The sequence below is a fragment of the Anguilla anguilla genome, chromosome 1, assembly GCF_013347855.1.
Source record: "Anguilla anguilla isolate fAngAng1 chromosome 1, fAngAng1.pri, whole genome shotgun sequence".
Taxonomy (NCBI): Eukaryota; Metazoa; Chordata; class Actinopteri; order Anguilliformes; family Anguillidae; genus Anguilla; species Anguilla anguilla.
The window spans coordinates 82,300,229-82,324,926 of record NC_049201.1 but is presented as its reverse complement, the minus strand read 5'-3'; the positions used below and the strand labels follow the sequence as shown (position 1 = coordinate 82,324,926).

At 51.1% G+C, this 24,698-nt stretch overlaps 2 protein-coding genes across 2 annotated transcripts in view; both read left to right on the top strand.

The window, feature by feature from the left end:
- rbm42 (RNA binding motif protein 42) overlaps positions 1-1,151 on the top strand; it is a 7,428-nt gene extending 6,277 nt beyond the window's left edge. Inside the window, exons 10-11 of the mRNA XM_035436055.1 lie at positions 275-469; positions 911-1,151. Of these exons, the coding sequence (XP_035291946.1) occupies positions 275-469; positions 911-1,023 (308 nt within the window). The 3' untranslated portion in view covers positions 1,024-1,151. The remainder of the gene's footprint in view (positions 1-274; positions 470-910) is intronic.
- Positions 1,152-3,143: 1,992 nt separating this feature from the next.
- The window catches only part of arhgap33 (Rho GTPase activating protein 33), a 70,178-nt gene continuing 48,623 nt past the window's right edge, over positions 3,144-24,698 (top strand). The window contains exons 1-2 of the mRNA XM_035436395.1: positions 3,144-3,285; positions 24,011-24,079. Of these exons, the coding sequence (XP_035292286.1) occupies positions 3,267-3,285; positions 24,011-24,079 (88 nt within the window). The 5' untranslated portion in view covers positions 3,144-3,266. The remainder of the gene's footprint in view (positions 3,286-24,010; positions 24,080-24,698) is intronic.

Sequence of the window (24,698 nt, the reverse complement as noted above, 5' to 3'; positions counted from 1 at the left end):
AGAATTCCAAAATGGTTTTGTGGACTCTTGATGAAAGTCTTCCGGCTGAAATAGTTTGTAGGACCTTTTCATAACTGAGCACTCCTAAGAGGTGGAGCAGGTGGAGGTGTAACTGGGTTGGCAGACATTCTCACCTTAATATGTCATCTTCGTTTCGACATGTGATATGTGCACATGCGCTTTTACACAACATTTCCCTTCTGCTTTCTCTGTGCGTTTGTCTTCTTTGCACACACACACGTCCCCCCCCCCCCCCCTCGTATTCCTCCTCCAGATGATTTCCGGATCTTCTGCGGTGACCTTGGCAACGAGGTGAACGACGACATCCTGGCCCGGGCCTTCAGCCGCTACCCCTCCTTCCTGAAGGCCAAGGTGGTGCGGGACAAGCGCACGGGGAAGACCAAGGGCTACGGCTTCGTCAGCTTCAAGGACCCCAACGACTACGTGCGCGCCATGAGGGAGATGAACGGTGAGGGGGGGGGGGGGCTGCGCGCCATGAGGGAGATGAACGGTGGGGGGGGAGAGGGGGGGCTGTGCGCCATGAGGGAGATGAACGGTGGGGGGGGGGGAGGGGGGGCTGTGCGCCATGAGGGAGATGAACGGTGGGGGGGGGAGAGGGGGGGGCATTACATGAGAAAAGCTGGCTTGATTTGACGTGCGCTCAAAGTGATCGATATACGTGACATCATTTCTGTCCTCAGTTGCAGCTCCCAGTGTGCAAAACCACTGTTTGGAATTGCCATTTGCTATGTTCTAACTTACAGAATACATAGCATTTGATCATGGTTAATAGCATATTGATTATTTGAGCTTCACACACGTTGGTCAGGTCTCCTGTACATTTGACGACCCCCGCAAGTGAATGATGGGATTGACTTGCCTTGCTGTCTGTCCCTCCTGCCCCCCCCAGGGAAGTACGTGGGCAGCCGACCAATTAAACTGCGCAAGAGCATGTGGAAGGACAGGAACATGGAGGTGGTGCGCAAGAAGCAGAAGGAAAAGAAGAAGCTGGGACTCAGATAGAAAGAGCTTACCTGTGTCTGTGTCTGTGTGTGCGCGTGTGTGCACGTGTGTGTGTGTGTGTGTGTGTGTGTGTGTGTGTGTGTGTGTGTGTGTGAGTGTCCTGGGTATCTCCATGGGCGTCAGCAGGACCTCTCCTGTGTCTGTGTGTGTGTGTGCGTGTCTGTGTGCATGTCTGTGTGTGTGTGTGCGCGTGTGTGCGTGTGTACACGTGTGTGTGCATGTCTGTGTGTGTGTGTGCGCGTGTGTGCGTGTGTACACGTGTGTGTGTGTGTCTGCGCACGTGTGTCTGTGTGTGCGCGCGCGTGCATGCGTGTTTACACGTGTGTGTGTGTGTGTGTGTGTGTGTGTGAGTGCCCTGGGTATCTCCGTGGGCGTCAGCAGGACCTCTCACAGCTGCTGTGGCGGCCGGGGTGGGGTGGGGGGGCTATTTGGGGGGGATATATGGGAGGGGGTCCAGCTGGCTGAATGAGGTGCGTTCCCCAGGCTCTATGTGATTAAGAAGCAGCTGTCAGAAAGCACATGTGTGTGAAGGAGCTGAAGAGCTAGAGGAACAGGAAGGACTGCAGACCAGAGGGGGTTCAGATCTCGTGTGTCTGAAGGACTGGACACCAGAGCATGGTAACTGTTATCCAAGTACTAGCATGGTATATGTTAAGTACATAGGACAATATTTTATCTGTAATGAATCGCGTGTAATGATGGTCTATATTGAGTAAGAACAGTGTTTTGTTTTTTGTTTTTTAAACTTGGCAACCACTATTTTTAACTGTGAAGCCCAGTTAAAAATAGAGTTGTCGGACCGCTCTCTGACTTTGTTATAATTTTAATGCCGCATTGTAAACAGTCACTGTTTAAAAAAACTGTTTACCGTTGTTCTGTACATTTGCAGTGAATAGTTGTACAGAAGCCATTCTGACAACACCGTAGAGTAATTCAGTAAAATTCAAGTTTCTTAACAGCTCTGTACTTGTGAATTTTATTCTGTGGTGTAACAGGTACTGTGTGCTCCACCCCCCTTACATGAGGATGTGTTGTTCCAGAAGCCGTTGCTAGAGGGCGCCAAAGACCGATAAATTAAGTCGACAGACTCGGAAGACCCAACAAGATTTTAATCACGCCGGTAAAATGGAGTTCAGCACAGTGGCTGTTCTTGTGGTGACTACCGTTTGTAGAACAACCAGTTATCAATTGGGTGAGCTAACCAAGTGCGAGTGCAACGGATGTCGTCACCTGCTCTGCTTCTGACGCCTCGGCATCCACTGAGCCACAAATCCCTCAGTATTCGTCAGCACGGGGTGCCGGTGTCACGTGATGCTAGAGATGGTGATAATGTGTATGTCCTCTGAACACTTGTAAATGGGGTGAAGCAGTTCTACAAAGAAACAGTTGCACTACACCATTGCATATATATTTTCAACTCTGGATTTCACAGGGATTGGGCATATCAACGGATGTATATTATTCGCATACGTCCTTTGATTAACTTGAATATTTTTCCTTGGAGCCATGTAGAAAACTAATAACAAGTTACGTATTTGCAACAGGTGTTCTGAAGGGTGCCAGTACACGTGGTTTCTCCAAAATGAAAGATTGTGTTTAGTTTTGGAAATTGAAGTGTAATGATGTGAAACAAAATCAACAAAGTCACTGGATGTTCATGCGGGTTGTTTCCTAGCTAACTAGTGGCCATAGGCAACAAGGAGCTCACTGAACCCATGGATACGTGCACAGACGCATAATTCGTAGATAATTAGTGAGGTTAAATTTGGTTGAATGGCATGTACTCATAAATGATTTTTTCTGTCGTCTTGTCATCTGGTGTGACAATTTGTTGGTGATTTACAAAGGGGTGGTTGTTGCACCTTAAATTTGTCTATTCTGAAAATAAGCACTGTTACGCGCTCATCCCGTGTTGACAACGCAACTCTGTGATCCAAATCTAAAATGCCCAACCGTGTATGACGCTGATAAATTCGGAATAGGCAGAGACAAAAGTAACCCTATTGCGTTGAGCATCTACCTTGTTGTGACGGCGTTTCCCCTGTTGCATGAGGCTTTTCTCGTAAGATGCAGAAATGGAGATTCGGCTAAGGCGCGTTTCCTATTTTCAGAGGAGCGTGAACTTTCCGGAGGCAGCGGGCGCCAATGGCCTACGCGAGACGATAGAGAAGTGAAGTCTAACCACTTCTGTATTTGAACATACTGTAGTCACCGTGACACTGGAGCGCTGCGTCTGAAGCACCATGCAACGCAGAGCGACAGGTATGTCAAAAGCTGCTGCGCCCAGCTGCTGCGTTCTGTGTAGCCAATTTCTTGCCTTTTACGTTATACGGAGTTTATCGACGGCGTTCTAATTCAGTGCTGATATTTAGCCGCTCGTAGGCTAATGTATATGGACTTGTTTAGCACTGGTCTGTGTGAAACGACCGTTAGAATTATGACTATCATTTGATGCCATCGTTTCGTGCATTTCACTCCACGCACTTCCTCACTGGTTTATCAGGAGGTGTGGAACGGGACAAATGTTGATCGGCCTGTGGTTGTCGAACGATTTATTATTATTAGGCCTATGATTAGTATTATTATTATTTGTTTGGGACTGCATAGGTAGCATATCCGGTTTCAGTGACAAGTGGTTAATAGGAAGTTGCAAATGTTCCTGTGTTTCACCTTGCTTACACAAAGCACCCTCACATACCATCGCTGAAAATAAGGGGAAACTATTGATTTATAAGCGCAGAATAGTGCGTCTGTTTGTATTGGATTAATTAAAATAGGCTACATACTTGTACAGCATATATAGCCTATGCTTATCTGAGCCCAGCACGTTATCAGTTGCGGAAAACGTGCGTTTTTCATGTTTGTTGTCAATGTAAATGAATTATCACAAGCACTTTTATCATATAAGGTGCAGCTGACGTAGACCTAGGCTATATAAACCGCCCGCTTATGGTCTGAACTCCTGATCTGTGTCAAATAATGAATCTCGAGCATTCAGCAGAACGCACAGGGTTGGTGGTATCGGCAGCAATATAACATTAGCATAAATTATTCAGCTGTTTTATTAACTTCTCAAACTGGGAAGACTTGCCTACATTCTTTTTTTCTTTGGTTGACTTGCCCCGTGAATTTTTAATGCGTTCACATTTTTTCTACATAAATGTGAACTTAGCTTACTTACAAGATTCTGTTGCAATCTCGTAATGGATGTCTGTAGACCATGTTGTGTTAGTCTTGGTATTTGGTCCAGCTGACTTTTGTCTGTTTTCATTAAATTATTTACAACCCCAGGTTCACACTATAACGCACCTCATTGCTCCACTGAAATGCCACGGTCAAAGGAGGGCGGTGTAGGCATACACTGTGCCTGGTCCAGACATGCAGTAGCCTACTCTGTGCACTGAAACCCCTCTTGTCGTGGTTATGGATAATAAGGGATGTCCAGGAACGAGGCGATAACGGTCTCGAGTAAACCCAGCCACACGGTTGGCTCCGGTAACGTGTAAGCCTACGTAAACTACACACTTTCACTTACGCAGGTCCAGAGGCTGTACTAGGCTAACTGAGACGTGGTGATTTGGTCCGGCAAGTCAGCTGTTCGGAATATTAGACATCCCGAGCGCTTCTCCCTGCCTTCCGCTCCACAATACCTTTTGTCCGGAGGGGCAGGCACATCAATGGGCCGTCTCATTCTGTCCGTATAGGGGTGTGCGTAGTATGACAGCTCACCTAAAATCCGCTGTTTGGTACAGATTTGTGAAATGCTACCAACAACACCCGTCTTTATCAATATTTGTATTATAGTCTCACATTTTTAAGTATTTCTAACTTTCCCCGAGCCTGCACATTTGCGGTATACACACATTTAACCGCCACAGCTAATGTGGTAGAGGCGAAGTGATCCCGAAGACGTTTTGCATTAGTTTGCATGAGGGATAGGCAGGCCATTCCCAACCCACATGGCTTTGTGACACCAATGAATCGACGGCCGCGCCAGAGACAAACGGACCTCTGGTTCCAATGAGGGATCCGTGAACAACCGCTTTATATGATTTACAGAGTCCTCTTGTTCACATTGATGGGTCGATGTAACCAGCTAGATAAATAAATCGTGCCAGTGCCTACACTATTTGTTTTATTTCACCGAAAGGCATGGTGCTGCTTTATAGCTAGTCAAAGCATCTAGCATTTCGCCGCGCCCCCCTCCTCCCTCTATCTCTCCTTCTCTCCTCCCTCTCATTCTGTCTTCTTGGGGGTTAGCTGGCTTGCAAGAGACGGGCTGGAGAGCGGTCCCGTTGTTGTTTCTCTAGTCTTGTTTGCCGCGAGTTAGCCAGCGCAGGGCATCCATACCTTCAAAATGTGAGGTGAAATATTGCGAGGTTAAATTATCGACGCGAGGAAAAGGGGAGAAGGGATTCTGGTCACACGTTTACCAGGAACGTCCAGCGAGCTAGCTGGCTAGCTACTTCAAAGAGGGAGAGAGCTTGAATTTGAAGACGGAGTCCACCCGACCCCTACCTCACCCCCTGAACCGGGATATCGGAATGGTGGTGAGTCAACAGAACGACTTGTTTCCGTACATTTTAATCTATTTGTGTTGTTGTGGTAATTTGAAAAATCGATAAAAGGAAAAAAAAAAACAACAAACCGCGTATTTGGAAATTAACTCTTTGCGGACAGAAGCAGTGCTACCCCATGGATGTAGTACAGCCTGTTCGTTACGCGTTGCTAACTGGCTGTCGATGCTGTTGTTGTTGCCATTAGTTACAGCCGCGCTGATCCTGTCGCCACGATTCGGAGAATTCGTAGTACATTTGTTTTTATATTTTCTTAACGGAACCGCTGATGGGGAGTTACTTAATATGAAGCCAGTTTATCGATTTCCTTTCTCGAAATGTGTTTTTGCTCGTTTGCGAGGTAGTCTAGCGTTAGTTTAGAATGATGGAGAATGCTAGCTAGACTAGCGATGTTAAGCAAATTTCAGGTTCGTTTCAGGTTGTCTGGCATTAAAACTATTGCATGTGCGCACACAAGCTTGTTCACGTTGGCTACGTTTGTAGCATCCTAGTTATTTGACTAGGTAGTTATTATCTAAAGATTAATCCAAATTATCATCCATTCAGGGCGACCCGTAGGACAAAACCCTAAGAAGCTAGCGTCCACCGCCCTTTGTTTATTTATTCACGCTTGATTTAGTTAGGCTAGCTAGCAAGCAGAATATAGCCTAACGAAATGAAGGCACCAGTCAAGGTGTAGGCTAGCTGACGTTACTCATCGAAAAACTGTACGTGTGCTGTGGTCAATGTCGTTTCTCAGCTTGCAGTGGCTTGGCCATGCATCTCGGTAGTCTAACGTGTTGAAACAGGTGCTGCTTAGGTGGAGTTAGCCATCAGACCATCTAAAAAATAGTTAGTTTTATCCTTCCTTTCTTTTTTGCCGCCTCCCATCCTGTCAGACGGAGTAGCTGTTCGAATACTTTGACGTATTGAATTAGGTACATGGCTTTCACATTGATATTGCCCCACAGCATTTCCGCTCTGGACACTGCAACGCACTAACGTTATATGAAATCCTGAACAACTGGCGGTGGCCAAAGAGCTGGCATACGTTAATTTAGTTTGACATCCAACTATGCCTCCAGGGTCCAAAGGTATCAAGCGCACATCACAATACGCCGTCCCGTGTAATATCGCAGCAGTCTTTGCGTTGAAGTTAAAGCGATTTTAAACATTTTAAAATGTGTCCTTGAATATATCAGGAAAGTTTCTTCTTTATTACTGGGTGACTAAAAATGAAAAACAGAATATTGTGGTTGTTTTATCAACGACAAAATAATGATATCGTCTTCTCATGGATTAAAAAAACATATAAACACGTAATGTATAATGAATTTAGCACGGAATCGAAGTTTGATATCTTTGGAGCCAGGCAGTGTAATAAATGTCCGCTTGAAGAACTTGAAGAATAATTTAACTTGAACTTGAATTTGTGTATGGTGTTACCTTCAGGGTGACATGTTTTAGGTGTTTTGTGTTTTTAGGAGACTTGTAGTTTCAGTGGAGATGCAGTGGTCACGGGCAATACTGAACTGTATTTTACTAGTAAAAAAAATGGATAAAAACTGCATAAATAACTCTGGAATTTAAGGGAGAGGTGGAGGAGAGTCAATGTTGGTTAGAACATAGCATAGCTTCCAGTAACTAAGCCTAATTTCAACCCAGTCGGTTTAGAGGAACAAGACAGCTACGAGGCGTCTCTAAACCTAACATTCCCTGTTTTTTCAGTATGATGGCTTGTGTCTGTCTATCCACACCGACTCGAGAAATTTCCACCTCTGTATTTAGCCTATGTACATTTACCCTGGAGGCTTTCTAGGCCAGAGACCCAACCGTCTTTCCCCGCCCCCGTGACCACAGTTAGTCACCCGGAAGACTAGAGGATTGTCCTGATGCAATACCATCTATCATCCTCTGTTTATTTTCCCCTGTTGATTAACTGGGAGGAATCGGAGAGGAGTGTGTGTGTGTGTGTGTGTGTGTGTGTGTGTGTGTGTGTGTGTGTGATGCACCTGTGTGTGTGCGTGCGTGCTAGTGTTTGTGTGTGTCTGTGTGCGCGCGTGCGCTGGTGTATGTCTGGCTGTGACTTCATGCCTTGCTAGCTGCAATACCACGGCGGTGTGTAGTAAGTGTTGAATTGTGGCTGAGGTCCACTTCTGAAGAGTCAGTAGCGTTCAGTGCTGTCACGACCGCATTTAACATGGTAGCGGTAGATAAATGACCATCAGTCAAAGCGTAAAATGCGTGGATTTCCCCGATACCCTGTCCTTCTGTCAGGGAGAGGATGTCAGCGAAGCGTCCCTGGGGCTGTTCAGTTTCGCCGCTGAACATCCTCTCCCACTGTCGGCTGTCAGAGCGGAGGCCCTCGCTCTGCGTGCGTAAGACGTGCCCGAGGCCTCTGCCTCTGCCCCAGACGTTTGGGGTGTGAAAATCGGTGTGTCTCCCGATTTAACCAGGAGAAATCACACCCCTTGTCTGTGAGTGGTGAAGTGCATCTGTACTCATAGGTCAGGGGTCCTCAGTCTTATCCAGAAAGGGCTGGTGTGGGTGCTGGCTTTTGTTCCAACTTCAAAACTGATCAGTTACACACCTGATTGTGCTCACTCAACTGCTAGAGTCTGTGCTAAGGCCATTGATTAGCAGAATCGGGTGTGTAAGTGTTTTCGGCTGGGGGGAAAACGCTGCACCCACAGCAGCCCTTTCCGATGGGTGACCCCTGCCCTACATTTTCACCAGGGTGTCTGCAGTGTGGCTGACCAGCGCTGATCTCCAGCGGGGTTTCAGTTCATCGCGTGCCGTGTCGTGCGGGAGAAAGCAGTGGCTGCGGTGTGTGCAAGCCTCCGCAGTAGGCCCTCCCCCCCTGCGTGTGATGAAATGGAGGTGTTTATGCATGGGCCAGGCCGACGGTGTCTTATCCGCTTTGAGGTGGCCCCGCTTCCTTCGCGTTGGGCGCTGCTGAACCCGGCAGAAGCAGAGCCGCAACTTTAAACACTGCTGTGGTTTCTGCCTCCTGTGGCTCTTCTTCGCACCTCCACGCCCGCCCCACAGACCCAACCAATCCGGTGTGGCTGAGGTATATCAACACTGGCCAGTTTAATTAGGTCAAAAAGAATACATTTTTTTTACAGAAATACCTGATCATTGGTGGCTAACAAGCAGTATGAAGTAGGTCTCTTTACCTTTGAACTGCCTTGATCTGTCCTGTAGAAGGCCCCTTTGATAATAATGGAATGTGAATTATTGATCAATTCATTTATTCATTTTTATTTCATCCAAATAAAAATTAGTCAGTGGGTAGGATTTTTAAGATGCTGACTCTTAAGTTAAATATTCAAGGACTTCACAAAAAGTGTCCCTTAGTGAAGCTTCAGCTTGTGTATTTTATTTATTTATTTATTTTGCTTCCTTATCTCCTGACCTACATTTTTTGTCAGGAAAAAAATCAGCTGGAATCAAATTAAGGCTCGACACGCCTCATTTTCCTAGAGACAAAGCCTGGGTTGTTATGGCCAGTATGAGCCGGGGAGATCAGCTGGGGCGCATTCCAGCGGCTTATTTTATCAGTCCTCCTGTCCTCGGTCCTTACCTGACCCGGAAAGCCAGGTCCACCACCTTTAAGAACATTCTGACCCGTTAAAGGCTCCTTGGAGGAGCGAGGACCGAGGAGGCTCCCAGAGGATGCTTCAGCAAGGATACACAAGTGCATCCTTTGCAGAAGTTTTTTATTTTTTAATTTTTTTACAGAAGCGCAACGCTTGTATTTATAATGTTTTTTTGTGGAGGCGGCACAAAATTCGATCGAGGGGGCCCCCCCTCAGACTGCAGGGAAGGCCCTGCTGCTACACCTCTCCTGTTCCTCTCATTTCTCCTTCTCTCGCTTCCTCTCCCAGCCTCTGTTTTACTCCTTGTCCCCTTCAGCAGTCTATCCTTGCTTATTACTTCAACCTCACCGATCGTTTTTTTTTCATTTTTCCATTAAACCCACCCCCCCCCCCCACCCTCCGTCCTGGCCCCCCCCCCCCCCCCCCGGTGCAAGCCCGAGTTTCTCTTCTGTCATAATGACCCAGCGCCCAGTCGGCGCACTTTATTTTGGCTGCTTCTGCCCGCTCGCATCCCGGGCCAGATGATCCTGGCGGTCACGGCGAGAGGCTGGGCGCGTGCGAGGGGAGGTGTTTAATTATTAACCCAGCGTCTTCGCCCGCCGCCGCGGCGACCGACTCAACAGGGCCGCCCCGCCGCTCGGACGGGGTGCCGGGCCGTTCCCCCCCCACCTCCCGAGAAATGAACCTGGGTAAGGCTTGCACTCCTGGGGGGAGATTCAAATAATGCCCCCCCCGTCCTCTGATTGGCTGCATGCCCACCTGTCAGCGGCGACGAGGAAGCGCGGCGTCGTGTTTGTTTTCTCTGTCGCTAACGGTCGGTGGCCATTTTTATCTCTCTTCCGCGCAGCGCTGCTCTGCGGTAACCCCCGCGCTCGTATGCGGAAGTGGCAGCAGATTTTCTGCTGAAGTGTGAAAGCACGGGAAGACGCCGTATGTTCACACCATACTTCAGAGCCCTTTCCTTCCCCCCCCCCCTCCCCCTCCTCCCCTCCCTGACCAACATTGCACATTGTCACTTCAAGTACAATGTGCAATGTTGCATGGCATGGTCTGAATCTTCAAGTACGACCGAGCCACGTCTGTGTGCACACTACAGGCCTCTCTCTTTAGCGAGTCTTCAGGCCACATGCCTGCGTCTCACATGGGCTTCTGTCTGACGCGGAGCCTGAAACAGAACCAAACAGGAGGAAAAAAAAATACAAGAATGGCGCAATGCTGCCATTGTGTCACGAGCCTGGTAAATTGGCTAAATTGGTAATCTGCCATTTGACATAGTTGGCAACGGCTCGGTGTGTATGTGGATTTGACGCAAGTCAATTACCAAAAGTAGGCTGCTGTTTCAGTGCAAGTTTCATTGCAGTTTATGTAAATACGCAAGATATGGTTATGCCTTGGTGTTCACGCAGTGAACAGTTATTCCATAGTGGACTTTCATGGTTGGGGGATGTCTCTCAAATGTATGCTGGAATGAAGATATTCCTATAGAAGAATGTGGCAGTTAAGCTAATCATATTTTCTTCTCTTTCAAAATGTACCACAACAATCACTGATTTGTTCCTGTTCCTCCCTCCACACCAAAAAGTATTTACGTTGGATTTAAATTTCACTCGTCAAAATTCCACCAACTTGAGATGGACCCAAGGTCTGGGCCTTGCTGCACTCCGGCCTTCGCTCTCATCCGCAGACGGGCCCTGGAGGCCTGACTGAGACTGAGTGGGGAAGTGCATAATGGATTCATACTCCTCTGAGCCATACAGCCACAGAACCACAGGCTACTGCACTAGCATGATGAAAATCAGGCAGCGGGGGGGGGGGGGGGCGGGCGGGCGGGCGGGCGGGCGGGCGGCTGCTGTTTGTGTCAACATCGGCCGCATTACGTAAGCCCATCTCTCGCTCCAGCAGTCGCGTGGAGAAAGGGCGAGTGGAAGGGGAGAGAGAGGAGCGGCGGCAGCAGCAGGCGGACAGGCCCGCGGGCGGCCTCCATCGCCGCTCCCATCCACCACACTGTCCCGTCTGCGCGTCCCAGGCCCCCTCTGTCCGATTCGGGCGGCGGATAACGGGCGGCTGCGGGTCCCGAGTAATTCAGGAAACCTTCAGACCCTGGAACAGGTCGCGGAGCTTCGCCGCGCGCGTTCCTCGGACGGCCCGTACGACACGTCCTCGCCTCGTTCGGGCGCTCTTACGCCGGGCACCCACCGCACGCGTCGCGTATGCGTCGCGTAAACAGCAGGGCGAAGCAGCACGGCGCGACGCGTAGGGTGTCTCCACTGGTTCCGTTTGTGTCGCGCAAAGGCTTGCTTAAAGCTCTATATTCCTAGTAGCTCTCGCAGTCTGCATTGGGCTTACATCGTGTATTTCACGTTTGTTCAGGACTTTTGATTATGGGTTAAGTGAATACTTGGTGAGAGACCTTTTTCATTCTGTTAATTTGGTAATATTTTTTAACACATGTAAATACGCGAGAAAGTAAACGCTTTAAAGAATTACCATAAACTTAAATCGCAACGTAGCCTGCATAACAATCAATCTCAAACTGTATTAATGTATTTGCTTGGTTAACAAGCGTGCCAATTTCATGAAGAATATGTAATGATCATAATAATAATAAATAATCCGTAATCAACCATTGGGAATTCCCGTGTTGTCTTGTCATTCACGTCAAAACATTTATAGGATCAGATTTAGTAAAATCAGCTAATCATGAAAAAGACAGTAACAGTTTAATCTTGAAGGGATATGAACACCACAACGCCATGAACACCGGAAGCTTTGAAGTACAAGTGCAATAAAGGCTTGCTTACAACTTCATTTATAAAATAGGTGCATTTTCATCGGCAAGACCACTAAATAATCTGGGTTTTTTTTAAAACTCTGTGGATTATCTGATTTTTATTAACAAGCCCTTTTTGAAAGCACGGCGAATGAAGACATCGGAGAAGTCAAATAGGCTGAGCAATGGTTGGTTAAAAACTACATTCCAACACTCGAGCTAACAAACCGCTGCTCGGTGCATTCACTTCTACGTCATTCAATAGGCTACGTCTTTCTGTGGTGTATTTTCAAATTTACCCCACCCCCTCCGCAAAATAGTTTGCCTTTCCCCCAGGTTCCAGTTATTTATTTATTTTTACAAAACGAAAAGGCTTGTATTTTTTTAGCTGCTTAAAAAATATCTGGGAGGTAACTAGGGACACACCCCCAGTAATATAAGGATGAAATATAAATCAGAGCATGTATACCTAGCATTTTAGAGCATATTTCTGTGTATAAACAGGCCACCGTGACGCGCGACAAGCCGAAAAAATAGAACAGAAGCGAAAAACTACGCTTCAGTTCGCTTGTGTCGCGCGAGCTTCGCAGCCGGTACGCGACGCGTTCGCATCTGGTGGAGACGACGTCGCCCGCTGCCGTTGTAATAACAGTACTTCAACTACGCTTCAGTTACGCGCGTAATACGCGCGTAGTGCGCTCGCGGTCGATACGCGTGCGGTGGGTGCCCGGCTTTATTGGTTCGTGCTCAGCAGTGCTGATTTACGGGCCGAGGTGCTAACTCACAGACAGCTGCAGTGTATCTGGAGTCGCGTGCGCAGTTCTCTCTCTGATCGCTGTGCGATAATGAGGCCGCTCTCCTTCCGGCAAGGCTAGGGTGAAACGGTGATGTCACTGATAGGATCCTTTACCCTGAGCTGAAAAGGCTGCCTCCATTGAGTGCTCCTCTCTAGTACCCTGTGAAGGTCCCCAATGTATGTAAAATATTAAGTATTTATAAATATTTAACTGTTGGGTAAAAAGTTGGGTCTGTGTATTTTTGGGCGCACTGCCCTTCGCGACAGTGTCTTGAGGTTCTTAAAACCTGAATGAGATGAGATGGATCAGCACGGGCCGTTGAGTGGAGAATGGGCTGAAGGGGGCTTTCAGAGCAAGCAGAAGTTTACAGGGCAGTGATTACTGGCCACGCTTCATGAAAATGCCAAAATAAAAGAAAAGATGTTTGTTTACTTTTGTGTTTAGGAGTGCTGGGTTAATTTGAGTGCAGGTATGACCTTGTATGGGAAGCCATTTAACCTGGTGAAAGATTAATCGCAGGCCCAGAACCCTGTCCCTGCCGAAAGTGGACCTGAGAGCAACTGCTGGTGGCACAAGAGTGTGGAAACGGCATAAATAATCCATTCCAGTCATAACCCTTATGGGCCAACTGGCTCAATTTGCCCTGCGAATAACAGCATCTCTGTTTCTGGTATTTAAGTGTTGTTTATTTAGTTGTTGGTTTATTTTATTTGCTGTTTCCTTTATTCAATAATTCATTAATTAATTTTGTTAGGAACAGGAGCATGTTTGCCTCAACTAAGCCCGACCCCGTAAAACTAAAATTTTTGGATTTGCGCCACAAATAATTTAAAGGGGGCTTAACAAGACAGGGGATCGGAGAGGGGGTCGGGGGGGGGGGGGGGCCTGGGGGACCAATTTTACGAAGCCCGCAGCTCGTTGTCGGGGGCGACGGGGTATTCCTCCCATCCTCCCATCCCCCAGGCCTTCTCTCTCAGTGGCTCCATTCTGTCCGTCCGCGTGCGTGCCGAGGTCAGCTATTTATGAAATCGAGTTAGACAGCTCCGCAGTTGTTTTTTTTTCTTTTTTTTTTTTCCTCCTCCCTACTCACTGCCCTGGCATTGACTCTGGCGGCCTGAGAAACGCGCAGTCAAACTGAAGATGCGATTTGGCTAACTGACTTGGCTTGGCTTTCAGCGCTCTGCGGCCCGGACTGCCTGTCCCGCACGCCGCTTTAATTGCGTTTGAATGAGTCGTCCGCGGCGGTAACAATCGCGCCAATTACCGCCGCGGACCGTGGAATGCGCTGAGCCCAAATCGAATTGGGAGTGTTCGTGGCTCGCGCTTGGCCCCTGAAAGCTGCTCGTAATGGGCTCGTGATGGAATGGAGTCTCCGCGTTCTCATTCTGCCCCTCCCCGACGCCCAGGCTGAGGCCGTGCCTTCCTGGAGGCCTAGCTGGCGCTGCAGCCTGGATGTCAGCCCACCACCTGGGGCTCAGCGCGGGGGAAGGCGGCACTCCTAGGCCTCGTTCCGGTCGCTTGTTTTATCCGTCCTCGTCTCCCCGGTCCTCGTCTGGCCCAGAAACGGATCAAGGTCCGCCATCTTTAAGGACGTTTCAGTCCGTTGGACGCTCCCTGGAGGGGAGGGCTTCAGCAAGGGTACGGGAGTGCAGCCTTTGCGGAAGTATTTTTTATTTTTTTTTGTTGAACGTTTGACGTATAAATGATCGACCTGTTTGAAGAAGAGTGAAATTTCCTTGGTTCCTCCGTCCCCACGTCCTGTCCTTGCATCCTCCGTCGGGTGGAGCTAGGGAGCGAGGGAAGGACACGAGGAAAGGATGCAAGGAGCGAAAATTAACAATTGGACGAGCCCCAGTTCTTCCTGGTAAAGGGTTTCCCACGGATTATTGCTTCTGCTTCAGTGTCTGACCAGCCCCCCCCCCCCCCAGACCCTGAGTATGGCCTGAGATGACCATCTGAGCTTCTCTGAAGATGCTGCTGTATCCCCCCCCCCCAGACCCTGAGTATGGCCTGAGATGACCATCTGAGCTTCTCTGAAGATGCTGCAGTAACACCCCCCCCCCTCCCCACACAACATCAGGGAGACTCTGCCCCTCCTCAGCCAAAGAGGCAACACATCTGCTGGTATAAGCCCCTTTAATCTCTCGTCTGGACTACTGTAACCCTTCGCCTGCCGGCTTACAGGCCTCTGCCGTCAGGCCAGTGCGCCTGGTCCAGAGTGCTGCCGCCTGCCCGCCCGCCTGGTCTTCAAACTGCCCAAATTCACACCTGCCGCGCCACCTTTGAACACCTTTAATTGGCCTCTGGTGGCTGCCCGGGGGTCATCCTGCCACAACCAAGCGGTGAATGGTGCCACCCTTTCCTCTCTCCAGGCAATGGTGGTCACAGCGACTGCTCCAACCTAGACCTGTCCGTTCAGCGTCCTCTCTACAGCAGGCTGTCCCGCCCCTTTCAGCTCCCGATAGCCACCCCCCCCCCCACATCCTCCGCCCCTTCACCCCTATGCGGAACGACCTTACGTATTCGACCCTGGAAACACATTCACTGGCAATCTTTTCCGCAATCATCTCGAACTCGCCATTTTCAATTTGCTCCCCAGTGCTCCAGTAGAGCTAGCCCATTATTTCACAGGTGATGTGGCACTTGCACTTATAAATGTGTAATTTTAACTGTGCTCATCTTCTAGCTTCCTATGGCGTTTGCTTACCGCGCGCAGCGCGCTTTCGTTAGCCGCCTCGGCTAAACGCACTTGCTTAAATGGCTGAAGTGTGTAAATGTTAATCGCGAGGCGATGTGTTCGCTCTGGCGAGCGCGTCTGTGTCTTCTCGGCATTTGACGATCGCATGTCTGTTTCGGAGGGCGAGTGAGGGAAACCGCATTCTGAAATAGACGCGTTTCTGACACCTTCCGTGCGCGTTTCGGTTAGATTGCCTTGCAGAATGTGTGCAACGCTAAGTTAAACGCTCCTTTTAATAGCCCAGCTGAAAACAGAGTCTGTGCTAAGCCGCTCTTCTCTGATTAATCTGTACACTTCATGCGAGATCTTATGGCTGAGGGTGTACGCCACGCACGCAACACCCTTTTCGCCGATGAACGCGGTACTGTGCGTCAGAAAAACGTTTGAACGGGCCAGAGCCTTCCTGTTTTAAAATGCTCTTTTCCCCTCTCTGTCTCCTGATTTTTGGAATGCCTGATGGCGCTCACCGATCGCGCCCGTTACCGCCGTCGTCGGTTTGGGAGAGCGGTGACTCGCAGTCCGCCCTGCCGCTGCTTCCGCCTGCGGGGGTTTTGGGGTTTGGATGTGGGCGCGGTTCAGGGGGCGCGGGTGTGGTGCGGGTCACGCCTCGCAGGGCTGTCGGGATTCTGTCCTCGCCGGGACACAGTCCGAATTTCGTACCGGCCCGTGTGCGGGGCGCTTCCGCACACTGGGACAGGGCCTTAACGGGACGGGGCACCCAGCAACCCCGGACTCATCCAACCCCTGAGGGGACGAGCTTTAGCGAGCGCGACCCTTATGAGGTGAGCGTGCAACCCTTTCTTTGAGGGGCGTAAAACCGCTGTTTGTCTTTTCTTCCCCAAAACAACCTGTGAGAGCTGGATCATGTGACCCATTCGCATGCATAGGGGGTGGGGGTGGGTGTGGGGGGGGGGTGGCAGTTTCCCATGCATGTACAGGAAGTGGCTCTGATTCAGGTCTGGAGAGTGAGTTTATGAGCTGTAGTGAGGCTCTGATTCGGGTCCGGAGAGTGAGTTTATGAGCTGTAGTGAGGCTCTGATTCCAGTCTGGAGAGTGAGTTTATGAGCTGTAGTGTGGCTCTGATTCTGGTCTGGAGAGTGAGTTTATGAGCTGTAGTGAGGCTCTGATTCCGGTCTGGAGAGTGAGTTTATGAGCTGTAGTGAGGCTCTGATTCGGGTCTGGAGAGTGAGTTTATGAGCTGTAGTGTGGCTCTGATTCTGGTCTGGAGAGTGAGTTTATGAGCCGTAGTGAGGCTCTGATTCCGGTCTGGAGAGTGAGTTTATGAGCTGTAGTGAGGGTCCGCTCGCTGCCCTTTCAGAGAGCGGGGGGAGGGGTCTGCCCGCTGTTTCGGGGAAAAAAAAAGCGCTCTTTCCGGAAGCCTCTCTTTGCTGTCGGGCAGCAGACGTCACGCGTGCGGAGTTTGCACTTGTTTCACCGCCCCCCCCATCTCCCCCATCTCCCTGTTCTCCGTCCTGCCTTTCCATTTCATCCCATTTCTTCTTTTTATCTCTCTCTCTCTCTTTCTCTCTCTCCCTTTCTCTCTGTACCTTAGGATTTCTCGAGTGGCCGCAGCTCCTATAGAAACATCTGTTTTGAACCCGCGCCCAGATTATTCCAGCTTAGTGAAAACAGACCCCCCCCCCCCCACCCCAGCCCCTTCAGCCAAACTGGCCTCCCACCCCCCCCCCCCCCCACCCAAAAAAAGAGACTGTAGACCGCGTACACCCCCTCCCCCTCTCTGGGGCCTGCCCGTGGCGCTCTCTGGCCTGCCTCTCTTCTCGCTGGGCCCAGCTGGTCTGAGGGGGTGTTTAGTATGCTGCCTGTGACTCTGCGCTGCTCCTGCTGGAAAAGGGGAGCGCTGAGCCGAGGGGGGGGGGGGCCCGGGGTGGGCGGGCGGGGGGGGGGGGGGAGCGCTGCGAGGGGCTAACTGTAGGCCTACAGTTTCCAGGGGATCTTCTCCTGGAATGCCCGTGATAAAATTGACCTTGCTCTCACACAACCTGACCCCCGCCCCCCCCCCCCGGCACCGCCCCGTTCCCATGCCAAACCCAAAGACTGAGAGGAGAGGAGGAGGAGGAGGAGGGTGGGGGTGCGGTGGGGGGGGGAGAAGGGTTAGGGTGAAAGGGGAATGAGTGATGCTGCACCAGGAAGCTGCCGTGAATGGGCTCCTTTTGTGGGGCGGGCGGGGCAGCTGGGGGTTAAAGTGAGCTCCGCTTTTGAGAGGCAGAGGCTGAATGGAGAGGGGCGGGGCCTGTGAGGTCCTTTGAAAAGGGTTTGGGGGGGGGGGGGGTTGGGGGGTGTTACACACATAATAAAACACACAGGGTCCTTCCCGGACCTGTGGTTCCTCCTGTCTGGAGAACTGCGCTGCTCTCACCCTACAGCTTTCTTTACCGCCTTTTTCCAGGCCAGAGCTCCACCGCACGGTGAAGGTGACCGTAGCACTGAGGCAGTACCTAACTGTGTGAGACTCACACTCCGCTCAGGAAGGCGCAACATTGCTGACCACTTGTTTTTTACGGCTCAACTGTCAATCCACAACCATCCCCCCCCCCCTTCCCTTATCGCTCATGTAAATGTGCTCCTTACACCTCAGGTAGGAGGGAGAACGGGGAGGGGGGGGTGTGGGAGGGAGAGTGGCCAGGCAGATAAGGAGTGTGATTAGAGGAGCATGAACAAGGCTGACCCTGTCTCACCCCCCCCCCCCCCTCGCCCCCCCCCCCCCCCAGCCGGGCGGCGGTTGGGTACAGCAGTACAGTAGCCACACTGATGTCATTCAGACCGCTTCAGCGCACCCCACAGTGCAGTTTTAATAATGGTAATAAGGGCAGGTCTGTTAGGCCGCCCCTGTGCTCTGTAGCCTGCGCCTCCCTTTTCACCTCCTCACCCACCGCCAGAGGAGAGAGAGAGAGAGAGGGGGGGGGGGTAGAGAGGGGGAGGGGGAGGGGGAGGGGGAGGGGGACGAGAGAGCCTGATACAGCTGCTGCACTGAGAGAGAGTGAGTGAGAGAGAAATTGAGAGTGAGGGCGGAGAGAGAGAGCCTGATGCAGCTCCTGCACTGACCCAGAGAAAGAGAGAGTGTGAAGGGATGGGGGAGAGAGAGAGAGAGCGAGAGAGAGAGGAGGAGACAGCCTGACACAGCTCCTGCACTGACCCAGAGAGGGAGAGAATGAGAGTGGGAGAGTGAGAGAGAGAGGAGAGAGAGTGGTTGAAAGAGAACTCTTTGACGCTACTCTTCCTAAGGCAGTGAGTGCTGCTCACTGCCGTGCACGTGCTGTGTCGCTGCTTGTCGCTAGCGCAAACGAGAACGCGCGCGGGAGTTTCTCTCCTCCTTCTCTGAAAAAAATAAAGAAGAAGAAATAAACGGAAAGATGAGAATCTCTGCCCTCCGTAGCTTCAGCATTTGAGCCCTTTCATCCGTTTCCCAGCGACGTTCAGACGCTGCGCACAGCACAGCCCAGCACAGCCCAGCACAGCCCAGCACAGCCCAGCGCTGCGCACAGCCCAGCCCAGCCCAGCGCTGAAGTTCCTCAGGCTGCGACTGTGCCTCACAGACAGGACGCAGGACCCTCCGCTGCTGGGGGGGGTGTCGCTTGCGGAAGACAAAAGAGGACGGGCAGCAGCTCTTCTGCTTGAGCAGCCCCCTGTCCCATTGTCCTGTTTTGAGGTCAGGTCTCGGACACCTGCTGGGAGAGAGAAAGGGGGAAAAAATGCAATAATCATAAAAGCCCTGGATTTGGGTCCGGGAGGTTTATCATGACTGACTGACAGAGGTTCTCCTGTGTGTTATATGCAGGGCTTGTTTAGCGTATTCCCTGTGTGTGCGCATGTGTGTGTGTGTGTGTGTGTGTGTGTGTGACCCACTTTACAGCGTGCACCTACTGGCTCTTGCTGTCTCTGCTCCAGACTCAGAGCTGCTCACACAGTCACTGAAGCCTGGACCTGGAACTCACAATGAGCTGCTACTGACATACTGTCCCACGCACACACACACACACACACGCACACACACACACACCCACACACACACACATACACAGACACACACAACCCTGCCCTCACCCCCACCCCCACCCGTTTCAGTCTGAGTCTGCTCTCTCTCACAGGTGCGTGTAGTAGATGTGCTGTTAGCTGCGTGTGTTTCCTGCACCTGCTAACCTGCAACCCCCCCCCCCCCCCCCCCTCCCCCCCCCCACGACTGGAGACTGTAAGGGGACTGGAATCGCCACGGATACCACATCACCATCGTCAGTCAGACAGCTGAGCCTATGGCAACTGTCCCACAGCAGATAAATCCTCCTTAAAAAAACAAGCGACCCCCCCCCTCCCCACAACCAGTGCATCGCCCCCATAGCAGCTACATGCCAGGCATACCAAAGGATTTATCCCCAACACTCACAGTCACTTTCTCTCTCCCTGCGACATCCCACACAGCACTCCCACTCTCTCTCTCTCTCTCTCTACCCCCCTCCCGCCTCGCTCGTTCTGTTTCTCTCTCCCTCACTCGCTCTCTCGCTGTCTCTCTCTCTCTTCCTCACCTGTGCACTTACCTGTCAGCTGTCACTCACTTGCTCACTGACCGAATGTCCTTATGCACACACACACACACACACACACACACACACGAAACCATAAACAAGGAAGCAAACTCCTTAATACACGCTCGCATACACACACACACACGCAGACACACACACACACGAAACCATAAACAAGGAAGCAAACTCCTTAGCACACGCTCGCATACACACACACACACGCAGACACACACACACACGAAACCATAAACAAGAAAGCGAACTCCTAAACATGCCCGCACATGTGCCCACGTACACACACACATGGGGACAAAGCACTTGTGCGCGCACACACTCACACACACACAGTTGACCTGTTCCACTCCTTGTGTCTTTTTCCTTTACCTTCCCCCCCCCCCCCCCCCGGCGGGATGGATGGTTGTGGGTGGATGCGGGTGGATGCGGGTGGATGTGGGTGGATGTGGGTGGATGAGGGGGCGATGGCCTTGTCACGCCCCTGCTTTCCCCTCTAAAGCTCCAGCTCCTCCGTCCCGCATGCTTTTACTCTGAAACTTTCACGCAGGCGTTCTCACCCTGACGGTGAGCAGCGCCGGTCTGCCTCAATGTGAGAGGGAGAGAGAGGGGGAGAGGGAGAGGGAGAGAGGCAGCGAGGGGGGGGGGGGGGGAGAGAGATGGAGAGAGACAGAGAGAGAGAGGCAGCGAGGGGGGGGGGGGGGGGCAGCGGGGCACACACCCCCTTCGTACCACCGCTCTCCTCGAATTTCTCTCCCTGGCGAGGACGGGGCCTTGTTCCTTACTCCCGTCCGCTCGCGCTCTCTTAAAAAGGCGTGGCGGGGCGGGGCGGGGCTGTGGAGTGGCCGCTTCCCGCGTCTTCGGGGGGGGGGGGGGTCTGCGTGAGGTAGCGTCCGTCCGGAGGAGCCAGCCGCCCCCCCCCCCCCCCCCCCCCCCGCTCACAGCCCTCCCCCCAGCCTCCCTCTCTCACTCACGCTCAGATTGAGTCTGATTGCAGATCAGCGGTTGCTTATGAAGTGTGCCAGCCTGTGCGACTGTAGCTTCGCCAGTCTCTCGCGCCGTCTGCCATCGCCATGGCGATATCCACCCGCCAAACGACTTGATTGTAAATTGTGAATCGTAATAAAGGCGCATTTCGTCGGTTAAATATTGAATGAGCCGCAGAAAACGGGCTCTTAGTGGGTACGCGAATAAGAGCAGGAAAAGCAGGCCCTGATTGGAGCACGTTTGCTTTTGTGTTCTGTTTAAATTCGCTCCCAGCTCACCTCTGGGTTTTTTTTATTTATTTACTTTTTTACAGATATGCTAATGGTGGCTTCCTGTCGTCTGTTACAGGGGCCTCCATTGCTCTTTCCACGCGACGTTATTGTTTATCTGCGGGTATATGACGGCGGGACCCCCCGGGGGTGTCCCCAAGTGCTTTACGGACTTCCTGATTCCTGTACCCCGCAGTGCCGGAGCACCCAAACTGGGTCCCCCCCCCCCCCCCCTTCCCTTAGAAGATCCCTGTTTCCCTTCTGAACAGCCTCTTAATGAATTCACCATGTTGTTAATATTTGCATAATTAGCATGATTTGGCGCAGATTTTTGCCCAGTGCAGCTTTTACCTTGTTTCCATTTCCTTTCAGTTCTGCACTGTCCAGAAACGGTTTAGTTTCGACCGCCAGGCGTCCACACTTTCAGACCGAGGTTTCAGCTCTACCTGTGCCGATAGATCTATCTTAAAATGGAAACGCCTTCCGGATTGACTCGTTTTCCTGAATCGTTGCACGTCACGGGAAATGGAGCCGTTAAGATGCTGATTAAAAGTCCTGCAGCAGATATGTAATATTCATTATTTGTAACGAGAGCGTCTCGTCAGGAGGAGGGTACATCGTTCCTCATTAGGCGTTAAACGTATCTAATGAAAAGCAATTAGCAGCTAGTGACGCTTCAGGAATTGCAATCATGGTCATCGCACACAGGGGAGCCCCCGGGTTGAGGTTGGGACGCCTGCAATTGTTTAAGCGCTGCTTGTGTGGTTTGGCTCCCCTCTACGCTGCTGTGTCCAGTAGGGCGTGCCTGAAATTTTTGGGGCTTTTTTTTTTTCTTTTCTCTTCTCTTTGTGGACTCGTGAGCGCCTGGTTTCGCTGTGGGGAAAGTGCTTCCTCCCAACAACACAAGCTCACGTGAGAAGCGAAAGTCGACAGACTGCCCCCCCCCCCCCCCCCCCCCGCATTTTCACCTGCCTCGCCTTTTCGCTTTGTTTACTGAACGTCCCTGCACCTTTCCCCCCTCCCAGAGCGCTCGCCTTCTGTCCCCTCTCGCCCAGGCCAGCCTTACAGCCAGCGTTGCATCACTGTTGCTTGGAGCTCAGATGTGGCCAGTGGCTGTAAACCCTTGGAAGAGTGGGGGTTTTTTTTTGTAATGTCTTCTCAGTATTCCAAGTCAGTGTTCTGGAACTCCACTGCTTTCAGGCACCAGTAGTGACTGTGACATCAGCATTAGAATGTTGGCTTTAGAACGTTCTAATGGCATTTATGGTCTCAGACCTTAACTGGTTAAAGTATCCGAGCTTTGTTGCGGTCCCGCTGTGGTCATCGGGACCGTCCAGCGTGGTGGGTGTGCAGGCTCGTTTTCTTTTTTTTCCCGGAGCATCTGGGTCGTTTCATTTCATCTTTCTTCATGCTGGGAAACCCCTTTTCTCTGAGGCCATGAACTCTGCCGCTTCTCTGTAAAAGTCCCCCCTTCACACAAACACGCACACACACAAATGCACACACGCAGGAACACGCACATGCTCACAAATGCACACACTGGCAGGTCTCAGTCCTGCTTACTGTGTGGCAGTCGTACTGTCACAGGTTTTAAGTGACATGCGAAGCTGCGTGTTGTAAACACCAGCCGATTCCCGCTGTTCACATAGAAGCTACGTGTTATGAACACGGACCGATTCCCCCTGTTCACACAGGAGCTGCGTGTTATGAACACGGACCGATTCCCCCTGTTCACACAGAAGCTGCGTGTTATAAACACGGACCGATTCCCCCTGTTCACACAGAAGCTGCGTGTTATAAACACAAACCGATTCCCCCTGTTCACACAGAAGCTGCGTGTTATAAACACGAGCTGATTCCCCGTCATGTTCACACAGAAGCTGCGAGTTATAAACACGAACCGATTCCCCCTGTTCACACAGAAGCTGCGTGTTATAAACACGAACCGATTCCCCCTGTTCACACAGAAGCTGCGTGTTATAAACACGAACCGATTCCCCGTCATGTTCACACAGAAGCTGCGTGTTATAAACACAAACCGATTCCCCCTGTTCACACAGGAGCTGCGTGTTATGAACACCAGCCGATTCCCCCTGTTCACACAGAAGCTGCGTGTTATAAACACGGACCGATTCCCCCTGTTCACACAGGAGCTGCGTGTTATAAACACGAACCGATTCCCCCTGTTCACACAGAAGCTGCGTGTTATAAACACAAACCGATTCCCCCTGTTCACACAGGAGCTGCGTGTTATGAACACGGACCGATTCCCCCTGTTCACACAGGAGCTGCGTGTTATGAACACGGACCGATTCCCCCTGTTCACACAGGAGCTGCGTGTTATAAACACGAACCGATTCCCCCTGTTCACACAGAAGCTGCGTGTTATAAACACAAACCGATTCCCCCTGTTCACACAGGAGCTGCGTGTTATGAACACGGACCGATTCCCCCTGTTCACACAGGAGCTGCGTGTTATGAACACGGACCGATTCCCCCTGGCGTTTGCCCTTGTTGACGTGTTTAGGGCTTGTTGGCGTGTTTAGGGCTTGTTGGCGTGTTTAGGGCGTGTTGACGTGTTTAGGGCGTGTTGACGTGTTTAGGGCTTGTTGCGGTGCAGAGGAGGCCTCTCGGGTTGCTGTGCTCGGTGTCTGAAAGGCGTTTTCCGGGTCCGAGGCATTTAAACCGCCTTCCTTTTCCCTCTCTCCCGTTCTCCAAGTGTCAGGGCCCGAGTGGGTTCGGAAATGCGCCATGTTTTGGCGAGCAGTGAGCCTGACAGATATGTCTGGTAAGTGTCCTTTTCTCCCCTGTGTGTGTTCCTGTTCTGTGTGTGTGCGTATGTGTATCTGCGCCCGCATGTGTGTGTGTGTGTGTGTTTGTATAAGCGTGGCTGCGTGTGTGTGTGTGTGTGTGTGTGTATTTGTACACATGCACACATGCGTGCATGTGTGTGTTCATACAATCGTGCCTGCATATGAGTGTGTGTATGTGCACGTGTGTGTGTGTGTGTGTGCATACGTATGTGTGTATGTGCGCATGTGTTTGTGTGTGTGTGTTCGTACAAGCGTGCCTGCATGTATGTATGTATGTGTGAGTGTGTGTGTGCGCGCATGTGTGTCTGTGCACGCATGTGTGTATCTGTGCTTGTGTGTACACATGCATGTGTGTTTTCTTTGTGTACGGATGCATGTATTGTGTTGGTGTTTTGTGTGTTGGTGTTTTGTGTGTTGGTGTGATGTGTGTTGGTGTTTTATATGTTGGTGTTTTGTGTGCAATCCCGACTGTCCTCCCTGCCACAGTGTCTGAGTGTTTAATGTGGACTGGACAGGAATGGCTAAACAATACACTGGTAGATGCGGTTTGTCTAGGTGTGGCTAAGGGACAAGCTGATAACTATGCATGGATTA